The following is a 27,485-nucleotide window of genomic DNA, read 5'->3' on the forward strand; positions in this document are numbered from 1 at the left end:
CATATTCTTGCATCTTCATGAAACAGAATATTATATATATTATATACATACATGCTACGCACATACATACATACATACATATGTAATTTCAGACTGCAGCCGCCCAAAAGAGGACAGTTTCCAGAAAAGTCTATGAAAAAGTAAATCCTTATCGTGCTCTCTCCGATTTCATCTCCATCGAAGAGACTGCCTGAGCAGTTAGCCTTTGAGTGACCACATTTTTGCCCCTCAACTTTTTCTCTTTTAATCGCGCAGAAGTCTGTTAAATTATTATATGAAGATTTCTCAGAATAAGCGTTTTAAGTCTTAGTCAGGTGATGTTCGTCATCCCCCCGTTGTGTCCAACAAACGTTCTGGTTAATTGGGGTTTGAGGCCAGGTATTTCAAGTCGCAGAAGGGTTCAACGGCGTGCGGAGGGGACAGGTAATTCCATCCATTTGTCGTTCTTTATGGCGCGAGCGCACACCTGCGTGTTTTGGACGTATGATATTATATGCATCCAGGTATGTGTAGATGTGTACATACTAAGATAACGGTTTAATGCTTAACATAAGAGCCACTGAACTACACGTGTGACAAGTGTGACTTGTATGGATGATCACATTTCGAAGCGTATATATATATATATATATATATATATATATATATATATAATATATATATATATATATATATATATATATATTGATTTGGTATATATTACTTTGGAGATGTCCGTTGTATTTTGATTTTTTCAATCTGATTACAAATTTACAAATTATTGTAAAGTTCTGTTTACTTTGATCTAGAGCCATATGATGGTCTGTTTAAACATTGGTTTCGGTTGAAAAAGTCGGGTGATTTTTAGGTTGCGCATATTTCTGTGGAAATGGGTTTTAACAACTATCTGTTGAATTTAGTGAAGACATGACTGTCGATTAGAAATTTTGTTTTTTTGTCGGGTGAATTTACGTTTTGTAATACAGACGAATTCATGTTCGTTAGTATAGTAGAAAACAGAATCTTACTTTTATTTCTGAACAATAACTTCTTTTGTCGGACCTTCTTTTTTTAATGTAGACAAATCCATGTTCATTAGAATTATTAGAAAACAATATTTTGTTTTTGTATCCAGAGAATCACCTAAGTAACTACAGCGAAAATTTTTCCATAAATAATTCGAAATGAGCATTCAACTTGAGGCAGCGATCTTTCACATTGCTGGAATGTTAAGGATTTTTAACTCCTTTAAGAAGCATATATACTTTTGCGTACATGGCAGACTGCAAGTACAGCTTACCTCGCAAATGCACGCTGTGTAGTGATAGAACAGGGCAAGATGATTACCTGGCGTCGAGGGCAAACACGACACGTGCTGACAGCAGCTGGGCAGCAGCAGAAGCACCTCGAGGTCTTCCAAAATTACGTAGTGTGTGTTACATCCGAGCGCCTCCCTCCCTCCCTCCTTCCCTCCCTCCCTAGGGCGGGAGGAGGAGGATGGAGGATCTCACTTCATACACCCTCACGATTACAGGATGTGGGTGACACATAGGGGGGAGGTCGGGGCGGTGTCCGCTTCTGATGGAAATTCGATTAGATAAGAAAAAAGATAGTGGCGGTTAAATGATAAGATTGCGGTAGTAGCTTCTGTTCCTCCTCCTCCTCCTCCTCCTCCTCCTCGTCCTCACCTTCATGCTCCTCTCAAGTCATGCGTGCTGAGAATCTTTGTTAGATGCTGATTGATTGATAGGTTGACTTCGTTCGCCCATCTGTTGCAGCACCCAGGGAAATTGCGATTAATTTGCATGGGGTATTCTTATTTTCTTTTAGATTGGGTAGATGGATATTATTTGTAAAGGTGTGATCATGAAGCAAACTTTCTTTTGTTCTTGAAGTTGAGCAAATGACCGTAATCAAATCTGCATTGAAGACGCCGCGGATATTAGAAATGTGTCGTTTCAAAGAATGACGTCAGTCTGCGTCTGAAGGAAATCCGAAACATACAAGAATTGACTGTAACACCCCGATCGACCGGCTCCTTTTTAGCCCCACTTAAAGGGGCTTTCTTCGCTGGGAGCCTTCACGCGCCCGTCTGTGTGTGTGTGTGTGTGTTTGGGCGCACATGTGGGATGACTTTTTTTTTTTTTTTTTTTGGCGCGGGGGGGGGGGGGGGGGGGGGGGGGGGGATGACCACGACCATGTCTGGGAGTTAATGTTACAGTACTTTAGTAGCTGGAAAGTACTCTTAAAATTTATGCGTCGTATTTTGAGACAATGTAATAAACTTTGCATTACATAACGCGTATTTTGGTAAACTTTACATTACGATAACGCATATTTTAATAAACTTTGCATTACATAACGGGCATTATGATAAACTTTGCATTACATAACGCGTATTGTGTTGTTATTTAAAGTACTTTATTTTTTTACGGCAGTGTCATATAATTTTATTTATTTCCTCAGCCAGCTTCTAAACATTTGAGTACAATTGTCTTTTGCCTGTTCTGTTCTTATACTATCACCCTTCTACTTCTTTTGGAGATGAATTAGAATTTTTTATATGTTTTTTCCATTGCCACTCCTCATCCTCTGGTGTATATTCCTTTTCTTCACCAGTTACTTTCCATCTCATTTCACTCTATTGTCTAATCTTTTTTCTCTTAACATTTGACTCTATCATTATCATCTTCAGTATATTCTTTTATTACACATATGAATTCTTTGTAAAATCTGTTCTTTGTTTTTAGAATGATTTCAAGTGGGTAGCTTTCTTCTCTGTGCTGTTGTTCTTATTTATTTTTAGTTTTATTTTGCCGCCATCTTTTCCTTCTTTGTATTCGCTCAAATTGTTCATTATTGTGTTATTTACACATCTCCTTTCGTTTGTTTTTTTTCTTTTCCTGTTTTTTCTTCCTATTTGTATCCTTTACAATAGTCTGTTATTTCACTTTCGTATTATTTCTAGCTTTCTCATCTTTTCAGCTAATGACGTTATGTTTTCCTCTCTCTCTCTCTCTCTCTCCTCTCTCTCTCTCTCTCTCTCTCTCCTAACCAAATAGAACTTTTAATCGAAGACGACGTTGTGGATACCGAAGATACAGGTGGCTTCACCCTCCAGGACCCCTCCCCCTCCCCTCCCCCTCCCTCCCCCCCCGGTGCTCGCAGTGTGGTCGGCAAATTAATGCTTTAGCGCTAATTAACCGCGAGGGGAGGCGGCCCTTGATTTTCGTTCTTTAAAGAGCATTTAGTCTCTTGGTAATAGTCGAGGTAATGGGAAAGATAATGATTATGCCGGCAACAAAATGGCGTTAGTATTATTATTATTATTAATTATTATTTATTATTCAAAACTAAAACAAACTTCTTTCGGTTTTTTCTCAGAATTGACAAAACGAAACCCACAAAATCACTGTGTAAATACATCATAAGTAAACAGGTCATACACAGTGATTTTGTGGGTTTCTTTTTCAATTATTATTATTATTATTATTATTATTATTATATTATTATTATTTATTAGAATAAAAATAGTAGTATTTTGAAAATCATCACCCATCTCAAGGGGCGAAAACAGCTGATGCGTTAAATGCTGTTAACAGCCTCCTTTCACTTTATTGGGAACTTTCTCTTTCCTTCCCAGATGTTTCATGAAAAGAAAGGCGACTTTGATATTTTATATATATATATATATATATATATATATATATATATATAATAAATATAATTCCAAATTCATTATTTTCGTCACCGTCTACCGAACTAATAAATTAAACATTCATATTTGGCCGCGAGTTCGATTCTCGGTCATTCCATTGAGGGGTGAGATATGTGTATTTCTGGTGATAGAAGTTCACTCTCGACGTGGTTCGGAAGTCACGTAAAGCCGTTGGTCCCGTTGCTGGATAACCACTGGTTCTAAAACACGATACAAACAAACATACATTCATATTTACAGACGTTCTTAATGGTGTCTAATAAGACAAAGCATAATGGCCAGTGTCTGGTGTGGGTACCGCCAAAACTGCCTTCTTTCATGCAGCAGTGGCCGTGCATATTATGCTTTCGAGTTCGGGAACTCCCGCCGGGTATAGGCTGTACGGCAAGAGTCTGGTGGAACGGCCTCCTTCCCTTTAACTGATTACCCAGGCTACAAATAAAGGGGGAAGGGGCGGGGGGTCGTGCCTAAAAATAGTCGCGTCGGACCATTGTCACTTTTGTCGCTACCTGCTGCTCCTCCTCCTCCTCCTCCTCCTCCTCCTCCTCCATCCACTCTTCACGCTTTTTCCAGTGTTAGGAGAGACTGTTTTGATTTGGCTTTTTTGAAGAAGTGGGTAGGGTGTTCGTGTTCGTTGCTTGTTAAGCGTTTGTTTGCAGATATCGTGAGAGGTTCCACGCACTCGCTCGTGTTTTACGTACTGTATAATCAAATGAACATGGACGTTCAACTCTGGTGGTACTTGGGCGGGTGACCGCCCATGAAAGCCTTGCAGAAGGTAGTGGTTAGTTGAGATTAAACCAGCTTTGTGTCAGCACGTGCAGTAAAGGTTGTGTAGGAGATAAGAGGCTAGGGATGGACCCCTTTTCGGAACTTGTTCCCTATTATTGGTATTATATGCTTCGATCAAGTTGTATGTCGATTGTATGTGCAATTTGTATTTCTGTATGGTCATGAGCTCAAGTTAATTTTTATTATTATTATTATTTTCTTTGTGAAACCGAAAACCTTTCTGCATGAAAAATCTTTTGTCTGAAGAAAACTCACAATGGGAGACTACATTAATTTCGCCGCTTTCTATGTGTGTGTGTGTGTGTCGATATGTATATATATATGTGTGTGTAATATGTGATATATATATATATATATATATATATATATATATATATATATATATATATATCAGGTCTGGAATTTCTTAACCCACAATTTTTGCTTTTAATGAGACGCTTGTATTCATTGCCTCTAGATTGATATGCTTCGAGCAGACATCATCATGCTTCAGAAACTGATGAATTTTGCCAATATTACTATAATTGAAAATAAATCAGTTTTATAGTACTGAAAAATAATGAAAAAATAAAGGGTTGACTAGGAAATATTGTCGAAGCTGCTTCAGGTTGTAATGACATCGTGGGGAAAAAATCCAATTTCATTTTTATATATTTGGGGGGTTTTGGGGGCGGGGGTGCGGGAGGTGACAGTGCTCTAGACTTGCAAGTGATTTTGGCAAAATATAAGTTAGTTTATTGAAGCGGTGATGTCTTTAAAATTCAAGAATATTGCCCAAAACCTCAGGATATGCAAGTCATCTCCGGCGCATACTGTCATCTAACAAGAAAGGGTTTCCCCAATGTCATTTTTCCTCAGTTGTCAACTTGATTAAAGCGGACGCTTAAACTGTGGGTCCGTCTCCTTATTCCACCGACAAAGATGATCTGGAACATATTGCATGGTTAAGTCTTTGGAGAGAGAGAGAGAGAGAGAGAGAGAGAGAGAGAGAGAGAGAGAGAGAGAGAGGGCGGAGTCTCCCAAGCCGTAGCAGCTATACTGGATACTGTATACCAAAGGAGGTTACTGTATACCGGCTTCTGCCCATTCCTCAGGCGGTGCTGGATCGAAACTCCGATGTTTCCATATGGCGAATCTCCCCTGCGGAGTAGTCTAGTTATCTTTGTTTCTTTCTGTCTTATTCCTCGTATTTTACTTCAAAAGCGTGTGGGGGAGAGCTTTCTGTTATCCTTTTTTTCGCTCAGAGATTCGGGAATAGAAGTTAAAGTGCTACAGATTTCGTTGTCGGTTCTCTTATCAAGTATTGTAACTCGCATTGAGATAGTGATATTTTTTTTTAGCCACTGAGTCTTTTGTACATTTGCCATTTACACACACACACACACACAAGATTATGTTCATAGGGCCACGCACATCCATACGACATTCCTTTTTGTCGATAAATGTAAATTCAATTGTTCGTTGTACGTAAGTTATTGGCGGTCTGTTATGTTTTCCGTCCTTCATTGACGGACTTTATAGAAGCAAATTTCCCGCATTAAGAATGGGATGTGATATAACTCGCTAGAATATTATAGTGTGCTTGTAAAAAATGTATTTTTGAGAACTTTTTTTTTTTAAGTGTATTTTTCGCTTGTGTGAAAGACATTCTGAAGTGAGCTTTTGAGACACTTGGCTGTTCGCCCGATGCTTTTTTGTGTTCCCACCTAAATACATCTTGACATCGAGAGAAGGATGTGTAAATATGGTGTCACCGTCTGGATAGACAGCGTTGCAGAATAATGTCCCCAGACTCGAGTACCCCTAATGCTGAGGGAGCGTCGCAGTATGTGATGTGAATTACGCGAAAGGAACTATTCCATCAGCGCCAGAGATGTAATCTGAAGACTTTTCTTCGTCATAATTTGTTGGAAAAATTCCTTTCTACCTGTGTTTGGTCACGGTTCTCGTGGTGCCGATTATCGCCATTTTTGCTTTGCGTTTGAGGAACCTGACGTTTGAGTTGTCATGTTTGGAGCGTTGGGTGTGGTGTAGTAGGTTTCCTCAGATGTCTCTTCGATACATATGGGGGTTTTAATGTAAAAACCCGAATTGAAAAATAGGTCATTGTTAATGAAAGTGTATCGAAATAGCAAGAAGCATATATAAAAAATAGGTCATTGTTAATGAAAGTGTATCGAAATAGCAAGAAGCATATACAGAGCAGTTCATTGTTTTCAGCCCTTGAAACAGATTGTGGAATTTTATCATCTCAGATTTCATTCTCTACTGTTCTTTTTGCTTGATAGAATGAGTAATCTCTCTCTCTCTCTCTCTCTCTCTCTCTCTCTCTCTCTCTCTCTCTCACTTAATTCTTTGGTACTTTATACTCGATAGGATGAGTAATATCTCGCTCTCTCATACTACTACTATATGTTTGATAGAATTAGCAATTCTCTCTCTCTCTCTCTCTCTCTCTCTCTCTCTCTCTCTCTCTCCAATCTCACGAGTTTTAAGACCGTCGCATCTCCTGAAAGGACTTGACTATTCTCGCGGGAAAGATGATGAGATTTGTGGATGTCTCCTCCACTTTTTTCCCCTCTCTCTTTTTTTTATCTTACTGAAAGAGACACAAAATTCGGGAAAAGTTTCCGCTTTTTAAAATGAAAGAGAGACTTAATAAGACTTCCAGAATCTTTTTTTTTTTTTTTTTTTTTTTTTTTTTTTTTTTTTTTTTTTTTTTTTTTTTTTTTTTTTTTTGGCCATCTTTTAGAATTCTCAAAGAACGTGGAAGGTAATTGAGAAGGGCTTTTATGGGTCTTTCGTATTGAAAAGAGATATTTGAAAGGCGATTTTGGACTTTTAAAATAGGATGAAGGCAAGGAGGAAGTAGTATTCTTCTGCATTGAATGGATGTATGTATGTATGTAATGTATATGCAGATACCTGGGTAATGATTATAATTATTAGTAGAAGTAGTAGTGGTATTATGGCCGCCACTAACGCTCAGTTATACCTGCGCAGGTATGCCTGTGCAGGCAAGACTGAAAGTTTGAGGTTATTTCAGGTTACAAGGCATAAACTGAAACGATTAGCGGGTGGGCCTTTAGATAGTTAAGTAGTATCACTTCTCTTGTTACTGCTTTCGCCACCATTGTGGTTCTTGCTCCTTTGCCGCCTTTCCATTTTCTGCGGATGATGATGATAGGGTAATATCCTCCTCCTCCTCACTCGGTAGCGTGAATGCGAAACATCAAAGCGTAGGCGTCGTCTTCGTCAAGGGACGAAGTACGTAGTTTGCCGCGAAAAACGACGGGGTTTCCAGTTGAGCGGTTGTTGGGGGTGGGGGGCAGGGGGGGCGGGCGGGGGTTTCAGAGTATTTTGGGCAGACCGTTAATCCAAGCGGCCTCTCGACTTTCTTTAAAAGCCCAAACGCGGGTTAATTTGGCTTTTTTGTATTTGAAGACTATTGCCACCACCACCAACACACACACCCAGCACGGAAAAGCGAGCAATTCGCAGATTTCCCAATTTCTATGCTCCTCCTTTTACCCCCTTCCCCTCTCATCAATAACTCCTCCTCCTCCTCCTCCTCCTCCACTCAACCTCCCTTCCAGTACTACCCCTTTTCCCCCCTTCTGTTACCCTGTCTGTCCCACTTCCTTTTTCGTTTTTGACTCTCCTCGCCTTCCCTTTCGTGATCCCCATCGAACCGTTTCTCGTTTTTCCGTTGCCGCTTTCTTCGTCACCTTTCGTCATTACCCTCATTCCCCTTTTTAGTAACTTTTCTTCTCCCCCCCTTTCTTTCGGTCCTCCCTTCCCTTCCCTTCCCTTCCACAATCTCTCCCCTTCACCAGTGTTTCCATCCACTACCTGCCTCTCCTGTTGATTAGTCCCCTCCCCCTTCAATTCCCTACGTCCAATACCCAATTCTCCTCCCACTTCATGCCCCTTCCGTGGCTCTACCCAATTCTCCTCCCACTTCATGCCCCCTTCCGTGTCTCCAGCCTATCTTCCCTCTTATCTATTATTTAGTTTTTGTTAAAGCATTTCATGCCTATGTTTTTGTTTTTTTCCTAGGTAGTTCGAGTAAAGGGCAATGAGGCTTTTTTTTTTTTGGATTTTTTTTTTTTTTGTTACCCACCTTAACTACTGCAATCTGGCTTTGAAGTGACCTTGGTCTGTTTAGGTTGGTGGTGGTGTGTGTTGTCTGTTGTCTTGTGGTCTGTCTGTCTGTCTGTCTGTCTGTCGCGTTGTTTCTGTTCTGTTCTTTGGTCAAGCGAGAATTTCGTCCTGTACATGAGGTTATTGTATCATATTTTAGTACGTTACTTCTGCATTTTGCCTGGTGACATTCTCTTCTCTCCTCTCTCTTCTCTCTTCTCTCTCTCTCTTCCGCCGGGGAAAAACCAGCCGAATTAGACCATTAGGTCAGTGGGGAAAATTGAAAATTGTGAAGTGTGGTCGCAACTTATGACATAACATTTAAAATGCAAATACGTGATAATTTTGAACTTTTCGTAAACAAGTCTGCCGGAGTCTTTGTTGGTTGTGGCTCAGTTGATTTCATCGCTTAAAAACTTAATTCATTTGTTGAAGCTCTTCCTGTAGAAATATGGTCCAAACTCTGGAAACCAACACTTCGTTCGTGTTATTTACAAATGTGTTTAGGCAGCTCTAAGTAATTTTAATACGTATATGTTTATTTACCCCCCTCTCTCTCTCTCTCTCGTCGTCTCTCCTCTCTCTCTCGTCTCTCTCTCTGGGTCTCTCTCTCTCTCTCGTTTTATTTGTTGAAGTTAGTTAATTGAAATGAAAGTCTGGCGTAGCTATGGCCTTCGCCTCCAGCTGTTATGGTTACTCTGTTGTCTACTACGCTGGTGGTTTTGGCGCGTGGTACCCTAATGGCAGTGAAGAATGACGTAGGTGAAATTTTTTTTATGGGACCTGGTTGTTTAGCGGACAGATTATAGTTGACTTTTGAGGGGTAATGAAAGGGTTGGGCGGTGTTCGTTTTGTGCTAAAATCTGCGTCGTGTAGGAGGAAACTAGAATTTTTCTTCATCGGAGCTTGTTTATTCTTATAAAAAAAAACAAAAAAAAAAAAGTGAGGCCCGGCTTATTTTAAGGGATTAAGGAAGAGAAAGTTAGTATTTTTTTATGTTCAATATATATATATATAATATATAGATATATATCTATGATATATATATATATATAATAATATATATATTATATTTTCCTTTGACTTAACCAGGTTAAAATGTTAAAAAGAAGCAAGTAGTGACTGGTAACTTGTAAAACATGAGCTGAACAATGCGTAAATTGTCCGAAGGCTTGAAGAGCCGAACTAATTGATTTTTTTTTATGAATCATAGATAATTATTGCTTACATAAGCCTTAGTTTCCTCATTGCTAAAAGCGAATGTTGTAGGTTAACTCGTGAAGTCTCGTCTTTACACTTGTCCTTCGGTGGGGAGAAATAAACGAATGGGTGTCCCTCAGCATTGGAGGATTGTGGATCTGAGTTCGAAATCGGAAACAACCTGGCGATACTTATTAATTAAGTAATTGGTCGTCGTCCAAGGCTGCTCTGAGTCATAAAATCCAACTGGTTTTTTTTATCCGTTGCTAAAAAATTTACGCTAGTCATTACGTACACAGACCGTCGTTGTTTTGTCGTTATTGTGATAAGTAAGCTGCAGAGGGATTTCAGCAACTCCCCAGAGTGTAGCTGATGGATGGATTAAGTAAGATGATGTTTACTCATGAACTCCATTGGTGTGGAAAATGTCGAGTATATAGAGCTCCCCTTTTAACGGCAGGTTCCTCCTAATGTCGCGGTCTGCACGTTACGCCGGGAAGAAGTGCATGAGTCCCTTCTGGTGTAGCAGATGTCAAGTTGGGACTTGACTTCATTAAGCTTCTGAGATGCACCGGTTTATGTTTTGAGATTCATCACGTTTCCTTGCTTCACTTTATATCCCAGTGGGGTCTTTCCAGCTACGCTCACATCTACGTTGTTTTGCTTAACGATCGTCAGGTGTTGAATTTCCAAGGGCTGACGCATTGGTCTTAAATAGTAGTGCCCCAGAAAATTAAGAATTTTGCATGGCGAGCTGCTTTTGTTTTTTTGTTAGTATGTTCCCTAGATGAATGACATTTTCGTTTGTTAGTTTAAACTCTCACGTTAGTATGGTATTTAGTACTCTTCCAAAAGCTTAAAAGATTTAAATTCTCTCTCTCTCTCTCTCTCTCTCTCTCTCTCTCTCTCTCTCTCTCTCTCTCTCTCTCTCTCTTTGGGTTTTTGCTCCAGGTCACTTGCTTGCGTCCTCGGTTGAAGGGCAACAGGAACACTCGAAGACATTCTTTGGTTGTGGAGCTGGTTCGACGTAGTGGTTCTTCTTCTTCTAGCAGTTTTGATATTTCCCTTTTTTTCATGACACGTTAACGCTCTTTTTTTCATACCTTATGAGAGATGACGCGAATGATTCGACATTTTTCGGGAGAGAGAGAGAGAGAGAGAGAGAGATAGAGAGAGAGATATAGAGAGAGATTGTGTGATGTAATGAGTTAGGTATATTTACAATGCAATCAGAAAGATGAAAACAAGTAGTGTTTGAATTAGCACATAGTAAAGAATGCAGGAAGGAACTGCACTTGTCCTTGAATTGACATTTCATCGGCGCGAGCGGAAATCATCACCGACCTTCGTTTGATGAGACATAATCAAATTTGAAAGTTGCTGCGTAAAGAAAACTTAAACGAAGAGACTCGACGGGAGTTGAGTTAGTGCGGAGGAGAGCGTGTAGGAAGAGTTGGGAAGAGCAGGTGGAGAACTTGAAATTTTTTGTCGCACTTTTATTTATTTATTTATTTTTTGTGGGGGGGGGGAGGGGGGTGAGGCTGCGGTGGGCAGATGGTAGGGAGGAAGAGAAGTGAGTTGTTGTTTTTTCCCTTTTTGTGGTGGGGTAAGAAGACAAGGAGGGGAGGGGGGCGTTGTGTTGGTGGTTGGCGTAGCAGGGGGAGAAGAAACTCGCTCTCCTGGGCGAGCTTAGCATTATCATAGTTGGACTTGGTGCTGTCAGGCACGCTATACAGCTCAGCATCATCATTATCAGGCTAAGCCACGCTAGCTAGCGCCAGCGTCGGGTACACGTGTACTCGGCGTGCTGCAAAACCTTCCGCGTTTCATGTTACACTTTTGTTGTTGTTGTTATTATTATTGAGAGTATGGGTCGAGCTGACTTTTGAAAGGTCTCCTAAAACATTTTATTATTATTATTATTATTATTATTATTATTATTATTATTATTATTATTATTGAAAAAACTCTATCGCGAGAGTATATATAATGTTCTAAAGGGTCCACAATTCATCTTCAGTCCAGGGAAGGGTTCGAAAGCTTTTTTGTAGTCTTAAAAATTATACACGGACACTTAGCACTTCGTATTATTGTGCACCCTTTAGAACATTATTATTATTATTATTATTATGAGTAAACTTGAGTACAGGGTTGAAAACTCTGTAGGTGGTTGTGAGCTAGATAAGTTATCGCTTATCGGGAACTGTTCTTGATTTATGAGGTTATAGCTGAGTATTCACTGATAATTATCGGAATGTGGTAGATTTTGATTTTGAAAATAATGTCATTTAGTGATACTGACATAAATGAGTCTAGATTTTTTTATGAATTAGATTGTAGTTAAACTTTGTTTATAAATTAGATTGTAGTTAAATTCAGTGACGATTAAAAGTACATTTATTGTTACTTTCGCAATTGAATATTATTGTACTGGAAAATGTATGAATACTTTCTCTTCTCCAGGATCCAGGTGTTCCCGTAAGACCACACCAGCTTCTTAGTTATCTGTAAAAGAAAACTATGGAGATGGTTTTTTGTCTGTCCGCCCTCAGATCTTTAAAACTTCTGACGCTAGAGGGCTGCAAATTGGTATGTTGATCATCCACCCTCCAATCATCAAACATACCAAATTGCACCCCTCTAGCCACTATAGTTTTTATTTTATTTAAGGTTAAAATGTTAACCATGATATCGGGGCCAACAACACATGCCACCACCGGGCTTTGGCTGAAAGTTTTATGGGCCACGGCTGAGAGTTTCGTGAGCGGTGACAGTTTCATACAGCATTATACGCTTGCACAGAAAACTCGATTGCGCCGAAGAAATATCAGAGCATTTTGTACTTTTTTTAATCCTGACTTTTTTATCCTGACTTTTTTTTCCTGACTTTTTTTCTTTCTCTCTCTCTCTCTCTCTCTCTCTCTCTGTAAATTATTCTACGTACAAGATCAAGAACTATTTTTTCCATCCAGTCTCCATTAAAAATACTTACGTAACGACACATCTTCCCCGCCACAGAACAAGCTTGGAAGCGACTATAGGTACTCGGCGCGAGTACGCACTACCGAGCAGTATTTAGATAGAATTGTGCATTTATTATTTGATGTGGCCGTTTATTTATGTGGTGGAAAGGAAGGGGCAGAGAAGCCGGATGAGTGAGTCACTTGTGATGAAAAGTGACTTGTGGGGAAAGTCGGACTTGAGGATTTGATTAATATTCGAACGAATGATTAGATTCTGTTACGTAAAGGTGCGGAGGGATTCGTTTTTATTGTTTTTTCAGAAGTGAGAAGGTTCGTCTCGTTTCCTTGGAGTTTGTGATCCAGAGAAGTTAAAGGGGACGAATTTGGTTTGATATTTAGGTGACTTTATTCAAGTTAACCAGTTAAGTATTGATATGAAAATTAATACCAAATAAATATATTTATAGGTACTCTTTTTAGTAGTAGGTATGTTTTGTGGCAACTCGCTCTCATCCAAATGATTCCAGGGCTGAAGTTATTACATCCACCAAACTAAAGTTGCATCCCCACCGTAGTGTATGTTCCAGTCAAGGTTACTTAGGTTGAAAAGGGGGCTGGAACTGGGGGGTGGCGTAGGAAAGGGGGCCCCCTTCTTTAGTGGACTCTCTCGGGGTCTTGGTATATAATGTTATGGTGTACGTAGTGTAGTAGATGCCCGCGTCTCGCTTAGAGTCGCGGAGTTGAGCATTTTTTTTTATAATTTGAGTTATTTTTTATTTATCCCTGTGGTAGTCCAGTTAGTGTTGATGAATTTTAAATTATTGTTATTATATTATAACTGTTGTAGTTATTTTTCTACTTATCGTTAATTTATTCTGGTATTTCGATGAAACTTTTTCGAATTGTAAGTACTATTCTGCTTCATCGCGAGGAAACCGCGACCAGTAGCAGCTCTGGCGTTAGCATACTTGAGTCCTCCTCCTCCTCCTCCTCCTCCTCCTTCTCCGTGTCCTACTGTCCTTGGTCACTCCTTGCCAGAGCGACACCGGCATGAAAGGCGTTGCAACAGGAGACTGACTCTTTTGCTGCATCAGCAACAGCTACTGTCTCTCTTGCAAAAGGAGCTTGGCAACATCCCGTTGCACAAGAGATGCTTTTTTTTTTTTTTTTTTTTTTTCCATTTCTCTCCGTTTCTGCCCAAGCGTTTTCATGTATTTTTTCGTTTGACAGTTTGCGACGCAGAGTGCGAGACGCTCTTATTCATTTCTGTTTTCCACACAAAACACACACACCACACACACACCACACACACACACACCACACACCACACACACACACACACACACACACACACAACACACACACTATTATGTTTGTAAGGTAAGGTATAAGTGCATGGTTAATATCGCTGGACATGAAATATGATTTAAACTTTAAGTATATTGGTAACTCAAGTGTGTTTGCATATATATACGTATATATATGTGTGTGTGCATACGTACATACATACATGCGTACATAAATACATGCATACACATACATATCAGCTGTGAGTACAGAAAAAAAAGCCGTGGTCCAAGCGACCTGGTCCTGCTGATTACTGGAGTCTGGAAGGCGTTTGTTTATATAATATAAAATATATATATAATATATAATTATATTATATATATAGTATATTATCGATATGTTTATATATATATTGTAATGCTATACTTTGTAACATCCACTTGAGATCGCCCACTAAAAAAAAAAATTGTGATTCCTGGATAGATATTTCCAAATCCTAAACTGAAGTTCATTCTATTATTATGTAAGAACCACAAGCGCATGAAGATCATGTAGTGTTGCCCCGTGACCGAGAGGGTTGTCGTTCGTGTACAGTGCAACTTGCCTCTTCAGGCCTGTGCTGCCTAAGGACCCGATGTGTTTGCTTGATGTGAGTATTATTCTCAGTGACCTCTCGCCGGCTTTGAGTTTCACCGTCGTGCTTTCTGTTTTCCTCCTCGGCTGTTGATATAAGGTCTTATGCTCTGGTTTCGTGTACATCGTGGTTCAGGTTAATGTGATTTTTGTTTTATTCACCCGTTTTATTGGAGAGTGGTATATCATATTGCCACCTTAATAAGTAAATTGTTTTGACACGACCTTTTTTTTTTTCAAACTATCCTGTGGAAGTTAAAATAGATGATTATTTATTTGTTATTGTAAAGAAAAAACTCGCTGTTGAACTTGAAAATTCTTGTGGTGTAAATATTGAACATAAGCCTTTAAATGTTTTAAGTCACTCTAGCTCCATTGATAGGAAAACATCTCCTTGGCGTTGTGACATCCTGCAAGTCTATGGTGTGGTTACCCGTAGGAGAAGGTGATTTATTCTTGTGGGCATCCTTGTCTTATTGTGCCAGCCATACAGTCTCTCCTTTAACCCTCCCCCCTAAAACCCTCGCCCGTTCGTCCCTTAAGCCATGAAAAGTCTTATAGTTCAACTAAGGATTTTCAAGTGGGTCTTGGAAGACCGGTCACACTATCTCCATCACATCTCTTGTTATCTATTATTTATGCGCAGCAACACACCGTACTTATGGGCAGAAATAAGCACTGAGGCCCATAGGCCTAATCCCTTCGATTCAGGAAGGGGACAGCTCCTCCTCGTCTGGGAGACTCGTTCTTGACGGGGGGGGGGGGGGGGGGGGCTATAGGGAATGGGCGAGGAGGGTAGGTTGGGTTGGAGGAGACTTCATCTGGAGTGTAGTGGTACTACTTGTTTGGTTATCTGATCATTCGTATCGTAATCCTTGTTCCCCTCATTCCAACCTCCGCTCTCCTCTTCTTCCTCTCTAATTAACAGACACAAACTTTCCCGATGACTAAGCCTACACAAGTAGGTACGGGGCCTATGGTATGCCTATAGTCTGTCTGTTGGTCTGTATTTTAGTATTATAACCTTTGTTGTGGCTACGTCTAAATAATTATCATCTCAGTAAATAAAACTTTTTTTTTTTCAATCTAAGAACTTATAATTTGCTATCTTTCCTCCCTCATCATCATCACCACCTAAACTTTATTCGTGTGCTTTGATGCTAAGGGACGCTCCCTGAAACTTGATATTTACAGGCCATAGTTGTGACGTTGCCTTTGCTCGTCTTAACATTTCATGAATGTGGATGTTTTGAATGTTTTTATGGCGTTCTTTTGACACTGAGTGCTGTTTAGCGTATCAGATGAGTACTGAATGTTCCGTAGTTTAGCGTTGTGGTGGTGTTGTGCACACACGCACTATACAAATATATAATGGTATGTCAGTTCGACAGCATTCAGCGCGAAAAAGTATCGTATCATTTCCATTCCTGTCATTATGGTGCGTCTTCATTATATATTATATATATATATATATATATATATATATATATATATATATAGATATATATATGTATGTATGTATATGAATCACGAAGTATATAAAACGTGATGCTATGTATAAATAAGGTTTTTTTGCCTCGAAGGAAAAAAATGAAAAAGCGAGATAGCCAAGTACTTTCGGTCCTGTTCGGACCCTTTACTGAGGCAAACTGATTTTACAAAGAACAACATAGTCAAAAGAAGGCTTAATATACAAACTGACACTACTGGCGGCTAATCTGGTAGTGTCAGTTTGTATATTAAGCCTTCTTTTGACTATGTTGTTCTTTGTAAAATCAGTTTGCCTCAGTAAAGGGTCCGAACAAGACCGAAAGTACTTGGCTATCTCGCTTTTTCATTTTTTTCCTTCGTGGCAAAAAACCTTTATATATATATATATATATATCTATATATATATATATATAGATATATATATATATATATATATAGTATGTGCGCGCGCGCGTGGTTTAAGACCATCCATCTGCAGCCGTTCATCTCTAAAATATTTTGTTATTAGAGTTGCTATTTCTATGTCAAGTTTGTTTTATCTCGTTCGGATATAAGACCATTAATTTACTCGATAATTTATCTTAACCATCTGTTGTAAGTTATTGTCACGTTTTACAAGATTTTTTCAGGAAAAGTGTGATTAGTGTAAATACAGATATTTACCTGTTGAGCACGTTGCTGCATTATCAACTTACATGCATAGTATTTATATTTTCTTACGTATATTTAATCAGCAGTCATGCATATGCATGCACTATTAACGCATTAGGTATAAGTCTTGTGCTTGCTCGTTTATCTTTATTACTAGTAATCCTAGGTAACCGTGATAATGTGACTGAAGGCTCATCCAGGGTTTATTTCAGCTCTCGAAGGTTATACGTGACCCTTCTCTTCTTGCTTTGTTTAATACGTGACCTATGTTTAATTCAGCTGTTGAATACGTGGCGTTCCTCCTTCGTCTTTGTTGAGAATAAGCACCAAGTCCCGTTTATTCAAGTTGGCGTTTGCTTTCAATTTAATTTGTCTCAAGTGATCGCGGTTGACAAAGCTGAAGTTTGTGTAGCATTTTTTGATATATACTCACGGTTTTCGCTTTTTTTTTGCCATTTTTTCCTAGAAATCTATTTTTATTTTCCATTTATGATTGTGTGTGTGTGTGTGTCTAATTATGAAAGCTCCACTTGTTTGCTCTTTGCGTTTATTTAAGTGTTGCTCATTGCAGGAGCTTATTTATTCGTTTAATCATTGGGAACCTCTATTGTTGACTAAGGGGGTATTCCCCCTTCACACTAGTAATCATGCGAAACGACACTTGAAAACGAGAGGGAATTTTGAACTCGTAAAACCCGTCTTGTCTCTCTCTTCTCTCTTGGCGATAAAGACGCGACCGGTTTGTTTTGCGTCATCGGAAGCCGCCGATGTACACGTCACCCGTTCTTGTGTGCCATTCTGGGGAGGTCGTTGTCTGTAACGTAACGGGGAACGAATAGAATTGATAAATCCTTTTTAGGGAGGAACCACTAGAGAGAAATCCAGGACATCCAACGGCAATTGCTCAACTTTCTTCCTTTTTCGTGATGTATTATTCGGTGGCCCACCTTTGGGGATCATCATTCTCCTGTGTGTATAGTACCACCCCTACCTTCTCCACCCCTTACAAATAGGATGTAGTTCTGGGATAGATGTGGGGAATTATTTATTTCCTTATATAATTTTGTTTGTTCACATGTTTTATTTCAACGTCGAAGTTGGAAGCTTTGTTACTCTTTGGTTTCGAAAGTATATCGTAACATTCTTTTCCTGTTATGTTTAAATGTGCTTTCTTGGTGAGTTATTTGCTAGTGAAAACAACCGTTGGACAGTGTAATAAGATTTTCACAGAATGTTGATGCTGTTAGGTATTTCCTGCCATTTGCAGTGTGATATGTACTTATTCCGGGAAAAGATCTCCCTTTGTCTAGCTCAAAGTTCAGCTGTAAAGATAAGATAAGAGAAAAACATTTATGAAGAAAGTTCGGTGGTAGAAAGCTCATACAAGATGTTGAATAAAAGTGCGCGGTCCCATACCGAATTTATCATCAGTAAATCATTTTATGAATGATTTTAATGTTTTAATTGTCGCCTGAGAAAACTTTGGGACAACTGATTTGGCTCCAGAGTGTACCGAAGCATCAGGGGAGACTTACGAAAAGTGCGGTGCGTGTGTGATTCAGAATCCGCAGTCATCATAGGCCTATTACCGAGTTACTAACGAACCGTGAGATCCTGCGTATCAAGAGTATGACTGAATCTCTTGCCTAGTCTCTCCCTCTCTCGTGTTGATCATTCTGGTTCCGTTGTTTTATTTCTGTATTTTGTTGTCCCTGTAGGGGTTGGTGCTGTCGTAGTTAGACATTACTTGAGGTTCTTTGCAGCGTCCCTTTGGCCGTTCCCTGCAACGCCTTTCATTCCTTGTTGTATGTTGTTCGGTCACATTCTCTCTCTTTCCACCCTCTCCTAGCAATTGATTCATAGTGCAACTGCGAGGCATTCCTCCTGTTACACCTTCCAAACCTTGGCCTTTGCTCTAAATTCCCTATTCTACTCTAATCTGTTCTGTATTTTGTTATGACGATAGTTTTTGATACTCTGTTTACTGAAAGTAGTATTCATTACTCACCAACTTTTGTTTCTTTGCAGAATACTTACGGGCGGCCAGACGAGGTTGTTGCTGCCGAGACACTTGCCAATCACCTTAGGTGTAATAGCAGCTTTGTACATGACATTTTTCAAGTAAGTCATTTTGGTCTCTTGATGGAAAAATATTTTTGACGACGAGAAATGTTGCTTTTGATCTTATATAGAATTGACGTCATTCATTGTAAAAGCTGATTTGGATCAAGTGACACTTTGGAAATTTCCCGTAATGAAAAGGGTAGTCAGAGCTCTTTGCTCAGGTATAGCTATATTTAGTTTTTCCCGTAGCCTATATGCGGCTTTTAGCCATGAATTTTATTGTTAGAATGCCACAGAGTTTTCATGGTGTATCAAAAGATATCAAATATCAATCATCACTTTATTATTATTATCGTCGGTATTGAAGCAGAGTGGTTCTTTTAACTAGCTGCACTTCTCTTATTGTCAGGCTCAATTCCGATCGTCGTTGAAGTGCCCTCACTGCCAAAAAGAGTCCAATACGTTTGATCCCTTTCTGTGCGTCTCAATCCCCATTCCACAGAGGGAAGTGCAGTCCATTTTTGTGACCGTCGTCTACCTCAATCAACAACCCAAACAGGTATGATGCTTTTTCGTTTTTAGTTCTAGTCATTTTTTATGTAACTACAATCATTGTACCCCACCATGGATCTACATGAATTGGGTTTCTTTCACTTAACTATAGACTGCCACAACTTACGTTTGTTCATTTGAGGTACTTGTTTTTTATTTGAATACAGGTGCCTTGGGATCTTTCTTAGATAGTGACCCCCAACAAAGTTATCTAGGACTATTATTTCATGAAGGGTCATTATTTTGTTGATATTTGCAGTCTTTTGTTTGTTTTCATACGCTAATCCCAACGGGCTTGCACTAAACACCGTAGAGGTGAATACGTACACACCTTGTTTTAACCCGTGGGAGTCTCTATCTAGGAAAGATCCGTGCCATACAATAAGAATTTTGTGGCCTGTATGATTTTACTTGTAGGGCGATGAGATATTCAGTTGCATCCTCTTGTTTTGAATGGAACCTTTATTAAAAAGCATTTGAGGCCCTTTGGCCAGTCCCAGAAAACTATAGCCCAGAAATGTCATGGTGGAATTCGTAAAGCCACAGGTGACGCTGAATGGTTTACAACATAGAAGACTGAATAGTTGGGTTGACCGTATAATAAGATTCCCAAGGAGCTGCAGTCGCAAGGAACGCTGTTATGCGGGATCCGGCAACACTGGCATGTAGCTTGGTTCTGACCCCCCCGAGCTGTCTGTGGCGCTTAGCCTTGGCTTGGCAGCCGATAGACAAGGAACTCCCACTTGCTTCTCCCGCCAGGTGCGAATTACGCTCTGTAATTCGTTTTTTTTTTTTTTTTTTTGTGCAAAAAAAAAACTGCACTGGTGGACATTCATTTCCAACTATGTGAAATCTACGGAGAAAAGCGTATGAGCGTACAACACGTGCGCAAATGGTGCAGAGAATTCAAAGACGGACATACAAACGTCCATAATGCATTTCAGAACCGGAGAGGAGCTGAAAGAAGAGGTCTTCAGCTACCTTCGCTGAGTGGCGGGAGAGTTCTATGATTCAGGCATAAAGAAGATGGTATACCGCATGCAAAAATGCATTGATCTCAACGGCGATTATGTTGAAAGATAGGAAAAAGTCTAAGCTTTCCAAAAATGTATTATTCAATGCCAATAATCATGTTTTTCATTGTGAAAAATCTTTGGGAACCTTCTTTTACGGACAACCCTTGTAATAAGCACAGTATTAGTAGAGGTCAAGCTTACTGATGAAGTAACTGTGTCTGCCTAATTAATTCACCTTGGTTGCATAGGAGCTCCAGCTGAGTTGAATTATTACACAAAAAGATTTGCGCACATGAAAAAGGGATTGGGGGTCATGAGATCTTACCTTATGTCTGGAACTAAAGGGTTGTTTAAAGATCAGTTTTTGTGCCATTTTTTGGAAGTTAAGAGTGGATTGGTTTCAGATTATATATTGAAATTGTCAGTTTACAGTTCAAGATATCTGATTATATGTTGTTTATGTACAGTATAGTAAAATAAGTAATTAGACAACATCCAAAATGTGTAACCTCTTTTTGAGCATAATTGTATTATACTGGCAACTTTTATAGGTACCTTGAATAATATGGTCTTTTTTAGTACATTTTCGTATCATCTTTTCACTGAAATTCAAAATGAAAGATATAATGGTTTAGATCATGTATATTTTTTTTAGGGAAGTTGTGTGCCATTGCCAAAGACTACATTGTAACTTCAGTGAAAGCAAACACTTGTGTGTGTGTGTGTGTGTGTGTGTGTGTGTGTGTTCACTTACTTAAATATGACTTGAGTGGTTTGTGAAGAAAAGCCAGTTGTATGTTAACCAATAATACTTTTTCAGCCTGATGAGCCCAGGCCTCTTGGGTTTTTGATTTTGGTACTTAGAGTTTAGAACCCTATAAGTGGTAAGTGACTAAGAATTAGAAGATTTAGAGGAATTTTGTCACCTTTGAGATACATTGGATCGTGAAAGAGAATTGAAATTGGTAATCAGAAGGAAAGTAGCTCCAGCAAGGATGAAATGAATTGAGATATTCAGACAGCTGGTAAAAAAAAATTTCCATTAAGGGAGATGGCAAAAACTTAGTAGGTATACGCATATACTACTTGAAAAGCCTATATTATTTTATGTAGCAGAAACATGGCAACTAATAAGGATAAAAGAAACAGAAAAGTTGTTATCTTAACAAATTAAGATTTATGGTCAGAGAATGTGAAAAGATAATGTTATGAGTAAGGAAATTAGTGAAGAGATGTGTTATCAAAGAACTTACGAAAAATTAGATCTTAAATATTGAGGTGGTTTGTACGTGTTTATTGATGAGAAATGCTAAGGAACATTGGGTCAGAACAGCTGTAGATAAGTAGCAGAATGGAGACCTGTAGAAGGACCCAGAAGAATCAAGGAGGAAGAGAATGATGTAGTTCTAGTCCTGATTGAAGTTCAGGTAGAAACAGCATAAGACAGAGAAGAGTGGAGGGGACTCATTTTGTGTTACAAGCACTTTCGTTATGTTCCTAAGACAGAATGAATTATGTAAGGTTTTCATTGGCTCTGCTGAATGTCAAAATTTGGATTTTATTATATTCATTTTATGATCCATGACTTTGTATTTTTATACAGAGCTCTTTATTGAATTATTTTAAATTTCAGGTCAAGCTTGGTGTTAGCATAGAGTCTAATGCTACAGTTCGAGAACTTCGTAAGCAGCTAGCTGAGGATTGTGGTATTTCATCTGATAGCCTTATTCTGACAGAAGTAGATGGGGAAGGATTCCATAGAACATTTGCTGGTATGGTCTTGTCAAGATAATTTTGTTCAACCTACACTATTTGCTTTATTTTGTAATCATGAAGTGGAATGAGACGTGGATGTTAATTAAGAGTTTTAATGTGACGTGAATGACTTTTTTTTTTTTATGAAAAAGTTGCATCACAAGGCTACTGTGATCTTTTAGATAGAAATCTGTTACAACAAGAACAGATGGATTTCTTATTGAATAAACTGGCACCATCATGAAGCAGTAGTCATGACTGTCAGATCAGGAGTGAGCGACTATTTCTTATAAAAAAACAGATATCAAAATGTTTTACAGCGCCTTGTGCCATTTTTAATCTTTGTAAAAGCCAGACCGGGCTGACCAACATCATCTTGTATATTCTCAAGATACTTAATAGAACATGAAAGTGAGATTGTTTTATGAAAATCGAGGCAGTTTGACTAGAAGTATCTTTAGATTACAACATTACAAATAAGGGTTTATTTAAATATTTTAAGTCAGAATTACTTATTTGAATTAATCTGTATGACTTTGTTTCGACAAAAGCACCATTCTATACCTGATGAAAGTAGCTCTGAAAGACATTACATTGGACAGTTATGGAGTGTGAATTAAATGAGTTACTTTGTTTGAGATTGCAAATTTTTATAGTAGTATGACACAAAAGGAAGCCATTAATATACCTTGTTTAATTAGCATTTGTCAGTTTACTAAACCTACTACATAATGTAGGGCTTAAGTTGTTTGCCGAGGCCTTTCAACGTTTGACATAAGCTGTTATAGGCATTTTTCATGCTGTTTAGTTTATAGAAAATTAAAGTCCCTATAGCCTTGAAAAGAACTTGTGGAGTTTGTCATTATTTAGAAATCTGAAACTTTCTGTTTTCATTATTGAAATATGATCTTTAAAAAGTCTCTTAACAGCATCAATTTTCAGCCTACAAACTTTGATTTACTCCCAAAGGGAAAGCGTATATGTATCAGAAAAAGTCCTTGAAAATTATTGTGCAAGTGTCCTTTTTCAGCATTTCTTTGCTGTAAGTTTTCATTCTACAAACGTTGATTTGCTGCCAAAATGAAAATTTATGGCAGGTATGAAAAAAACAGTCCTGTGAAATTGATTCTTAAATATAGTATTCTTTGTTGGCTAAATTTTCTAAAGGTTTATTGAAATAACTTCCAGAATGAAAAAAATTAGATTGTAGACATTTAAAATTTGAGTTTATATTAGAAAAAAGTATAGACAATCATGTTATCAAGTACTGTGAGTGTTTTTCTCCTGGCAAGAATTGGTGCATGCTTAGTATGGCTCCAAGGGATTTAAATGGCCACTTAAAAGGTTCTCATCATTCTATGACTTGTCTACAAAATGGGGGTATTGATCTGGGTAAACTATTTTCTGTTCATAACCAACCCGTAAAATGACAGATGTCCTTGCCACACAATGAGTTGTAGAAAAGACTTGTGTTTGTTCCCAGATGGATGCCTTGTTGAGGCAGGAGAGTGAGGATGATGTTAGTGATTGAAGTGTTAGGATGTTAGTAAAAGAATGCGTTTACTGCAAAGTTATCAAGAAGTATGTATGTTCCCTTCTTTATTTCATCATTTTACCTTTGTTTTTATCATGCAACAATGACATTGTAGCTGAAATGTTTAGTATACTGTTTCTGTGAAGGTTAGTTTTTGTTTAATGGTTTAATTTCTAGAAGCATTTTCTAATTGCTTTTATTTTTGCTGACATTTTTCTTCTTTCAATGGGAAGCTTTTATTATTAGCCACCTGGTTCCTTGTATATTACTTATTTATTAGTGTTGGTTAGCATTGAAGATGGAAAGTTAAATATGTACTCATTATGTTACAATATACCTACACAGTAGAACAATGTTCTATGAAAATATTGATAACTCAATGTATGAATTTCATGTAATTGGTTATGAATGACATAATGCTGAATTATATGCTTGATATATTCTACTGTGCATTGCTTACTTTTGAAATGTTGAATTGTGTATCATTTTATATAAGATGAATTAATTCCAAATTTTGTAAATTAGGAGAGTTTACATCATAAATAAAAGGTTTCAATGTGTTATTTAACAGATGGTGCGGTTGTGAGTGTGATTAGCGATAGCGACCCTGTGTATGCTATCGAGTTGCCTCCTCACAAACCACCAACACAGGAGAGTGGTGCCTTTATCTTAATCACATGGGTCAATGTGGTACTTGCGGATCCTGACAACATAAGGTAAGATTCTTTAGTATGCTTGATTCATTGCTGTATGTATACATCTCCTTATTCACTGTCTGCTGGAATTCCCATCTCACTTAGACCTTTATCTAAGATTTTCCATGATTTTCTTGGCTAGCCTAATGATTGTTATCCTGTTACTTCCCTGTCTACCATTTCTCTGACTTATTGTTCCTCGCCCTTTCTCATCATGTTGAAATTACCTATATTTGAGATTTTGCAACTTCATCATTCATAATATAATCTTTCCACTACATTGCAACCAATGTAGCATGCTGTAGCCAAACTTTTCAAAAGCCTTTCCTTTCATCTGTCCTTTATCTGTGTGCTACACACTAGTATCTGCTTCACAATCCAGTAGGTCCTAAGGATAACAAATCTTTTAACTATTGTAGCATGTTATTATTGTCATATTTTTCCTATCACTTGGCTCTACTACATATAAGACTTTTTAAAGTATATTTTTAAGTACACAATTTACTTTATAGTTTTCCAAGAATGGAATGTTTTATTTTGTCTTGATTCTTTTATAGGGAACTGTTTTTTTCTCATTGATTGACTGATAAATTTGCTAATCCTTCCTTCTATCCACAGATTTGGTGGTGTATATCAAAGCCAAGTTGTGCGGGATGTCAGTTACATAGATCTGCAAAAATTGCTGCTCAAAGAAATGACCACTATGGTCACAACCGACACACTGACATCTGAACAGGAGGTGAGAATCTTGTATGGTGTCAGCCTCCTGTTGGTGTATTAGTAAATCCTGTAGTAATTGCTTTTGACAGAGTATGGCATTACGTACTTATATACTATTGGTAAATGTGGCAGTATTCTCATGCAAAGTTGTAGGTTATGAATGTTTGTTAAATTTGTTGGATAGTGAAGGTGTCCCGCTAAAAGTAATACATACCTGGGGGGGGGGGGAAAAGCATGCATTTGGAATGGATGAACTAGCACAGATGATGGTTGTTACTGTTATTAGTCATTGGAGTGATTCCTTTTTATAGATGTCATTTGTGAGCGTCAAAATATCAGTGATTTTTCAACTCAATTTTTAAATACATAACAATATGCAACTCAGTTTTTAGATACATAACAATGTGATTATGCCACTTAAAACACATGGCAGTAGAGTACCTAAGTGTGGTGAAAAAAATACCTCACAAGATCTTGGCTGATCGAAGTCTTTTGTGGGAAAATTCAAGTTACATTTCAGTCAGGGGTTTTACAATATACATTTAAATCATTAGTAACAACCTCTGGATCAACATGCAGATATCAAGTAGAAATTGATTTCTATATGAGCACTTACCTTAAATTTCAAATTCATACTGGCAAGCCATTGAGCCAAGTGGCAATTACATGGAGTAGAATCTTGGGTAGTAGATGTGTTTTTGGGTGGGGTATCTACTTCCGTTCGACTTCCCTCTTTTTCTCTTCGATCATCCTCTCCTACTGATGAAGATGGACAAGGCCATAGTGGAAAGGGTAGATTGTCCTTCTCGGGGGTTCTACCATTGAGTCTTCCTAGTGCTGAAGGCCACTGGTGATTGGAGGCTGGTGATAGACCTTTCAACACTGAAACAATTTATCATGAAGACAAGGTTCAGGATGGAGACAACACGGACAGTCTTAGCAGCCGTGAGGAAGAATGATTTCATGCTGTCTATAGACTTGAAGGACGTCTTCTTCCAATTTTCTATCCACTCTTTCTCCAGGAGATTCCTCTGTTTCAGTATTAGGGAGCAGGTCTTCTACTTCAAGATCCTTTGCTTCGGCTTGACAACAGCTCTGCAGGTGTTCACAAGGGTCCTTACCCAAGTGTCAACATTGCCTCATGCTTAGGGGATTTGCCTGTTGAGATATCTTGACAATTGGCTGGTCTTGGAGAGTTCTCGGGAGAAGCTGGTTTGGGACAGAGACTGTCCTCTCCAGTTTTGTCTGAGCCTAGAGATCATGATAAATCTGTAGAAGTCCCATCTACTTCCTGCCCCCTGGCCAAAACGATCTTTTATAACTTTGGATGATCGGAATGCTTGGGGGAGAGTAAAATGGCCTTTGCTGATGTACAGTCCTGTTCAAGTGCAGGATTGTCATCAGTTTATCATTTTCATTTCATTTCTCATTTTTCTATCTAGCCATACTTTCATTTCAGCGCTGAATGATCGTATAGGTCTCAGCATTTGGGCTATGCCCTAAATTCCATAATCCATCCATCCAATCTACTTCCCAGCCAGAGGATTCTTTACCTGCGAATGGTGGTAGACACAGCATCATTGAGGGTTTTTCTGTTGGACCAGAGGTTACAGAACTTCAGGACTGGCTCACTCCTACCCCCTTTTTTTTGGGGGGGGGGGGGGGGTTTTTTTGGGGGGGGGGGGGGAGGCAAGCAACCAGCTCATCAGTGGCAAGTGCTTCTGGATCTCTTGTCTTCCCTCAAGAAGCTGACCCCTCATGACCATTTTTACATATGATCCCTGCACATGGAGATTAAAGGAGTTTTGGCCCCCAGCAGGAGATCCCCCTCAGCTCCACGTCCCTCTGTTGGCAGAGGTAAGAAGCAATCTTCTGTGGTGGTTGGATGACCAGAACCTGACAGTGGGAGTTCCTCATCATTCACCCCCTCTGGATCTGCTCCTGTTCTTGGCTGCCATCTCCGAAGGTTGGGGTGCTCATCTTGAAGAGCTCCTGGGGCCATGGAGCTCAAGGGACAAACAACTCCACATCAACACGATGTTGGACAGCACCATAGTGGTAGCGTATGTGAACAAAGGGGGGGCTGGTGTCTCCTTGCCAACTTCACTCATTGACAGTCGAATTACAACAGTGGGTGATTGGCAACTCATGGAGCTCATGGCCAGGTACATTCTAGGCTAAGAGTAATGTGGTGGCCAACAAGGTAAGTCATCAGAGTCACGTTCTAGATACGGAGTGGTCTCTGCATCAGGACATAGTGGACAGGCTATTCCATCAATGGGGAAGACCCAT

The 27,485-nt window shown here is 38.9% G+C and overlaps 1 protein-coding gene across 2 annotated transcripts in view; it reads left to right on the plus strand.

The window, feature by feature from the left end:
- Window positions 1-27,485, plus strand: part of LOC135201849 (ubiquitin carboxyl-terminal hydrolase 31-like) — a 269,858-nt gene that overhangs the window by 207,922 nt on the left and 34,451 nt on the right. For both annotated transcript variants that reach the window (XM_064231136.1, XM_064231137.1), the window contains 5 exons: window positions 18,886-18,978; window positions 19,331-19,480; window positions 22,123-22,261; window positions 24,350-24,494; window positions 25,092-25,212. In XM_064231136.1, the coding sequence (XP_064087206.1) occupies window positions 18,886-18,978; window positions 19,331-19,480; window positions 22,123-22,261; window positions 24,350-24,494; window positions 25,092-25,212 (648 nt within the window). The remainder of the gene's footprint in view (window positions 1-18,885; window positions 18,979-19,330; window positions 19,481-22,122; window positions 22,262-24,349; window positions 24,495-25,091; window positions 25,213-27,485) is intronic.

The sequence above is a fragment of the Macrobrachium nipponense genome, chromosome 28 (assembly GCF_015104395.2).
Source record: "Macrobrachium nipponense isolate FS-2020 chromosome 28, ASM1510439v2, whole genome shotgun sequence".
NCBI lineage: Eukaryota > Metazoa > Arthropoda > Malacostraca > Decapoda > Palaemonidae > Macrobrachium > Macrobrachium nipponense.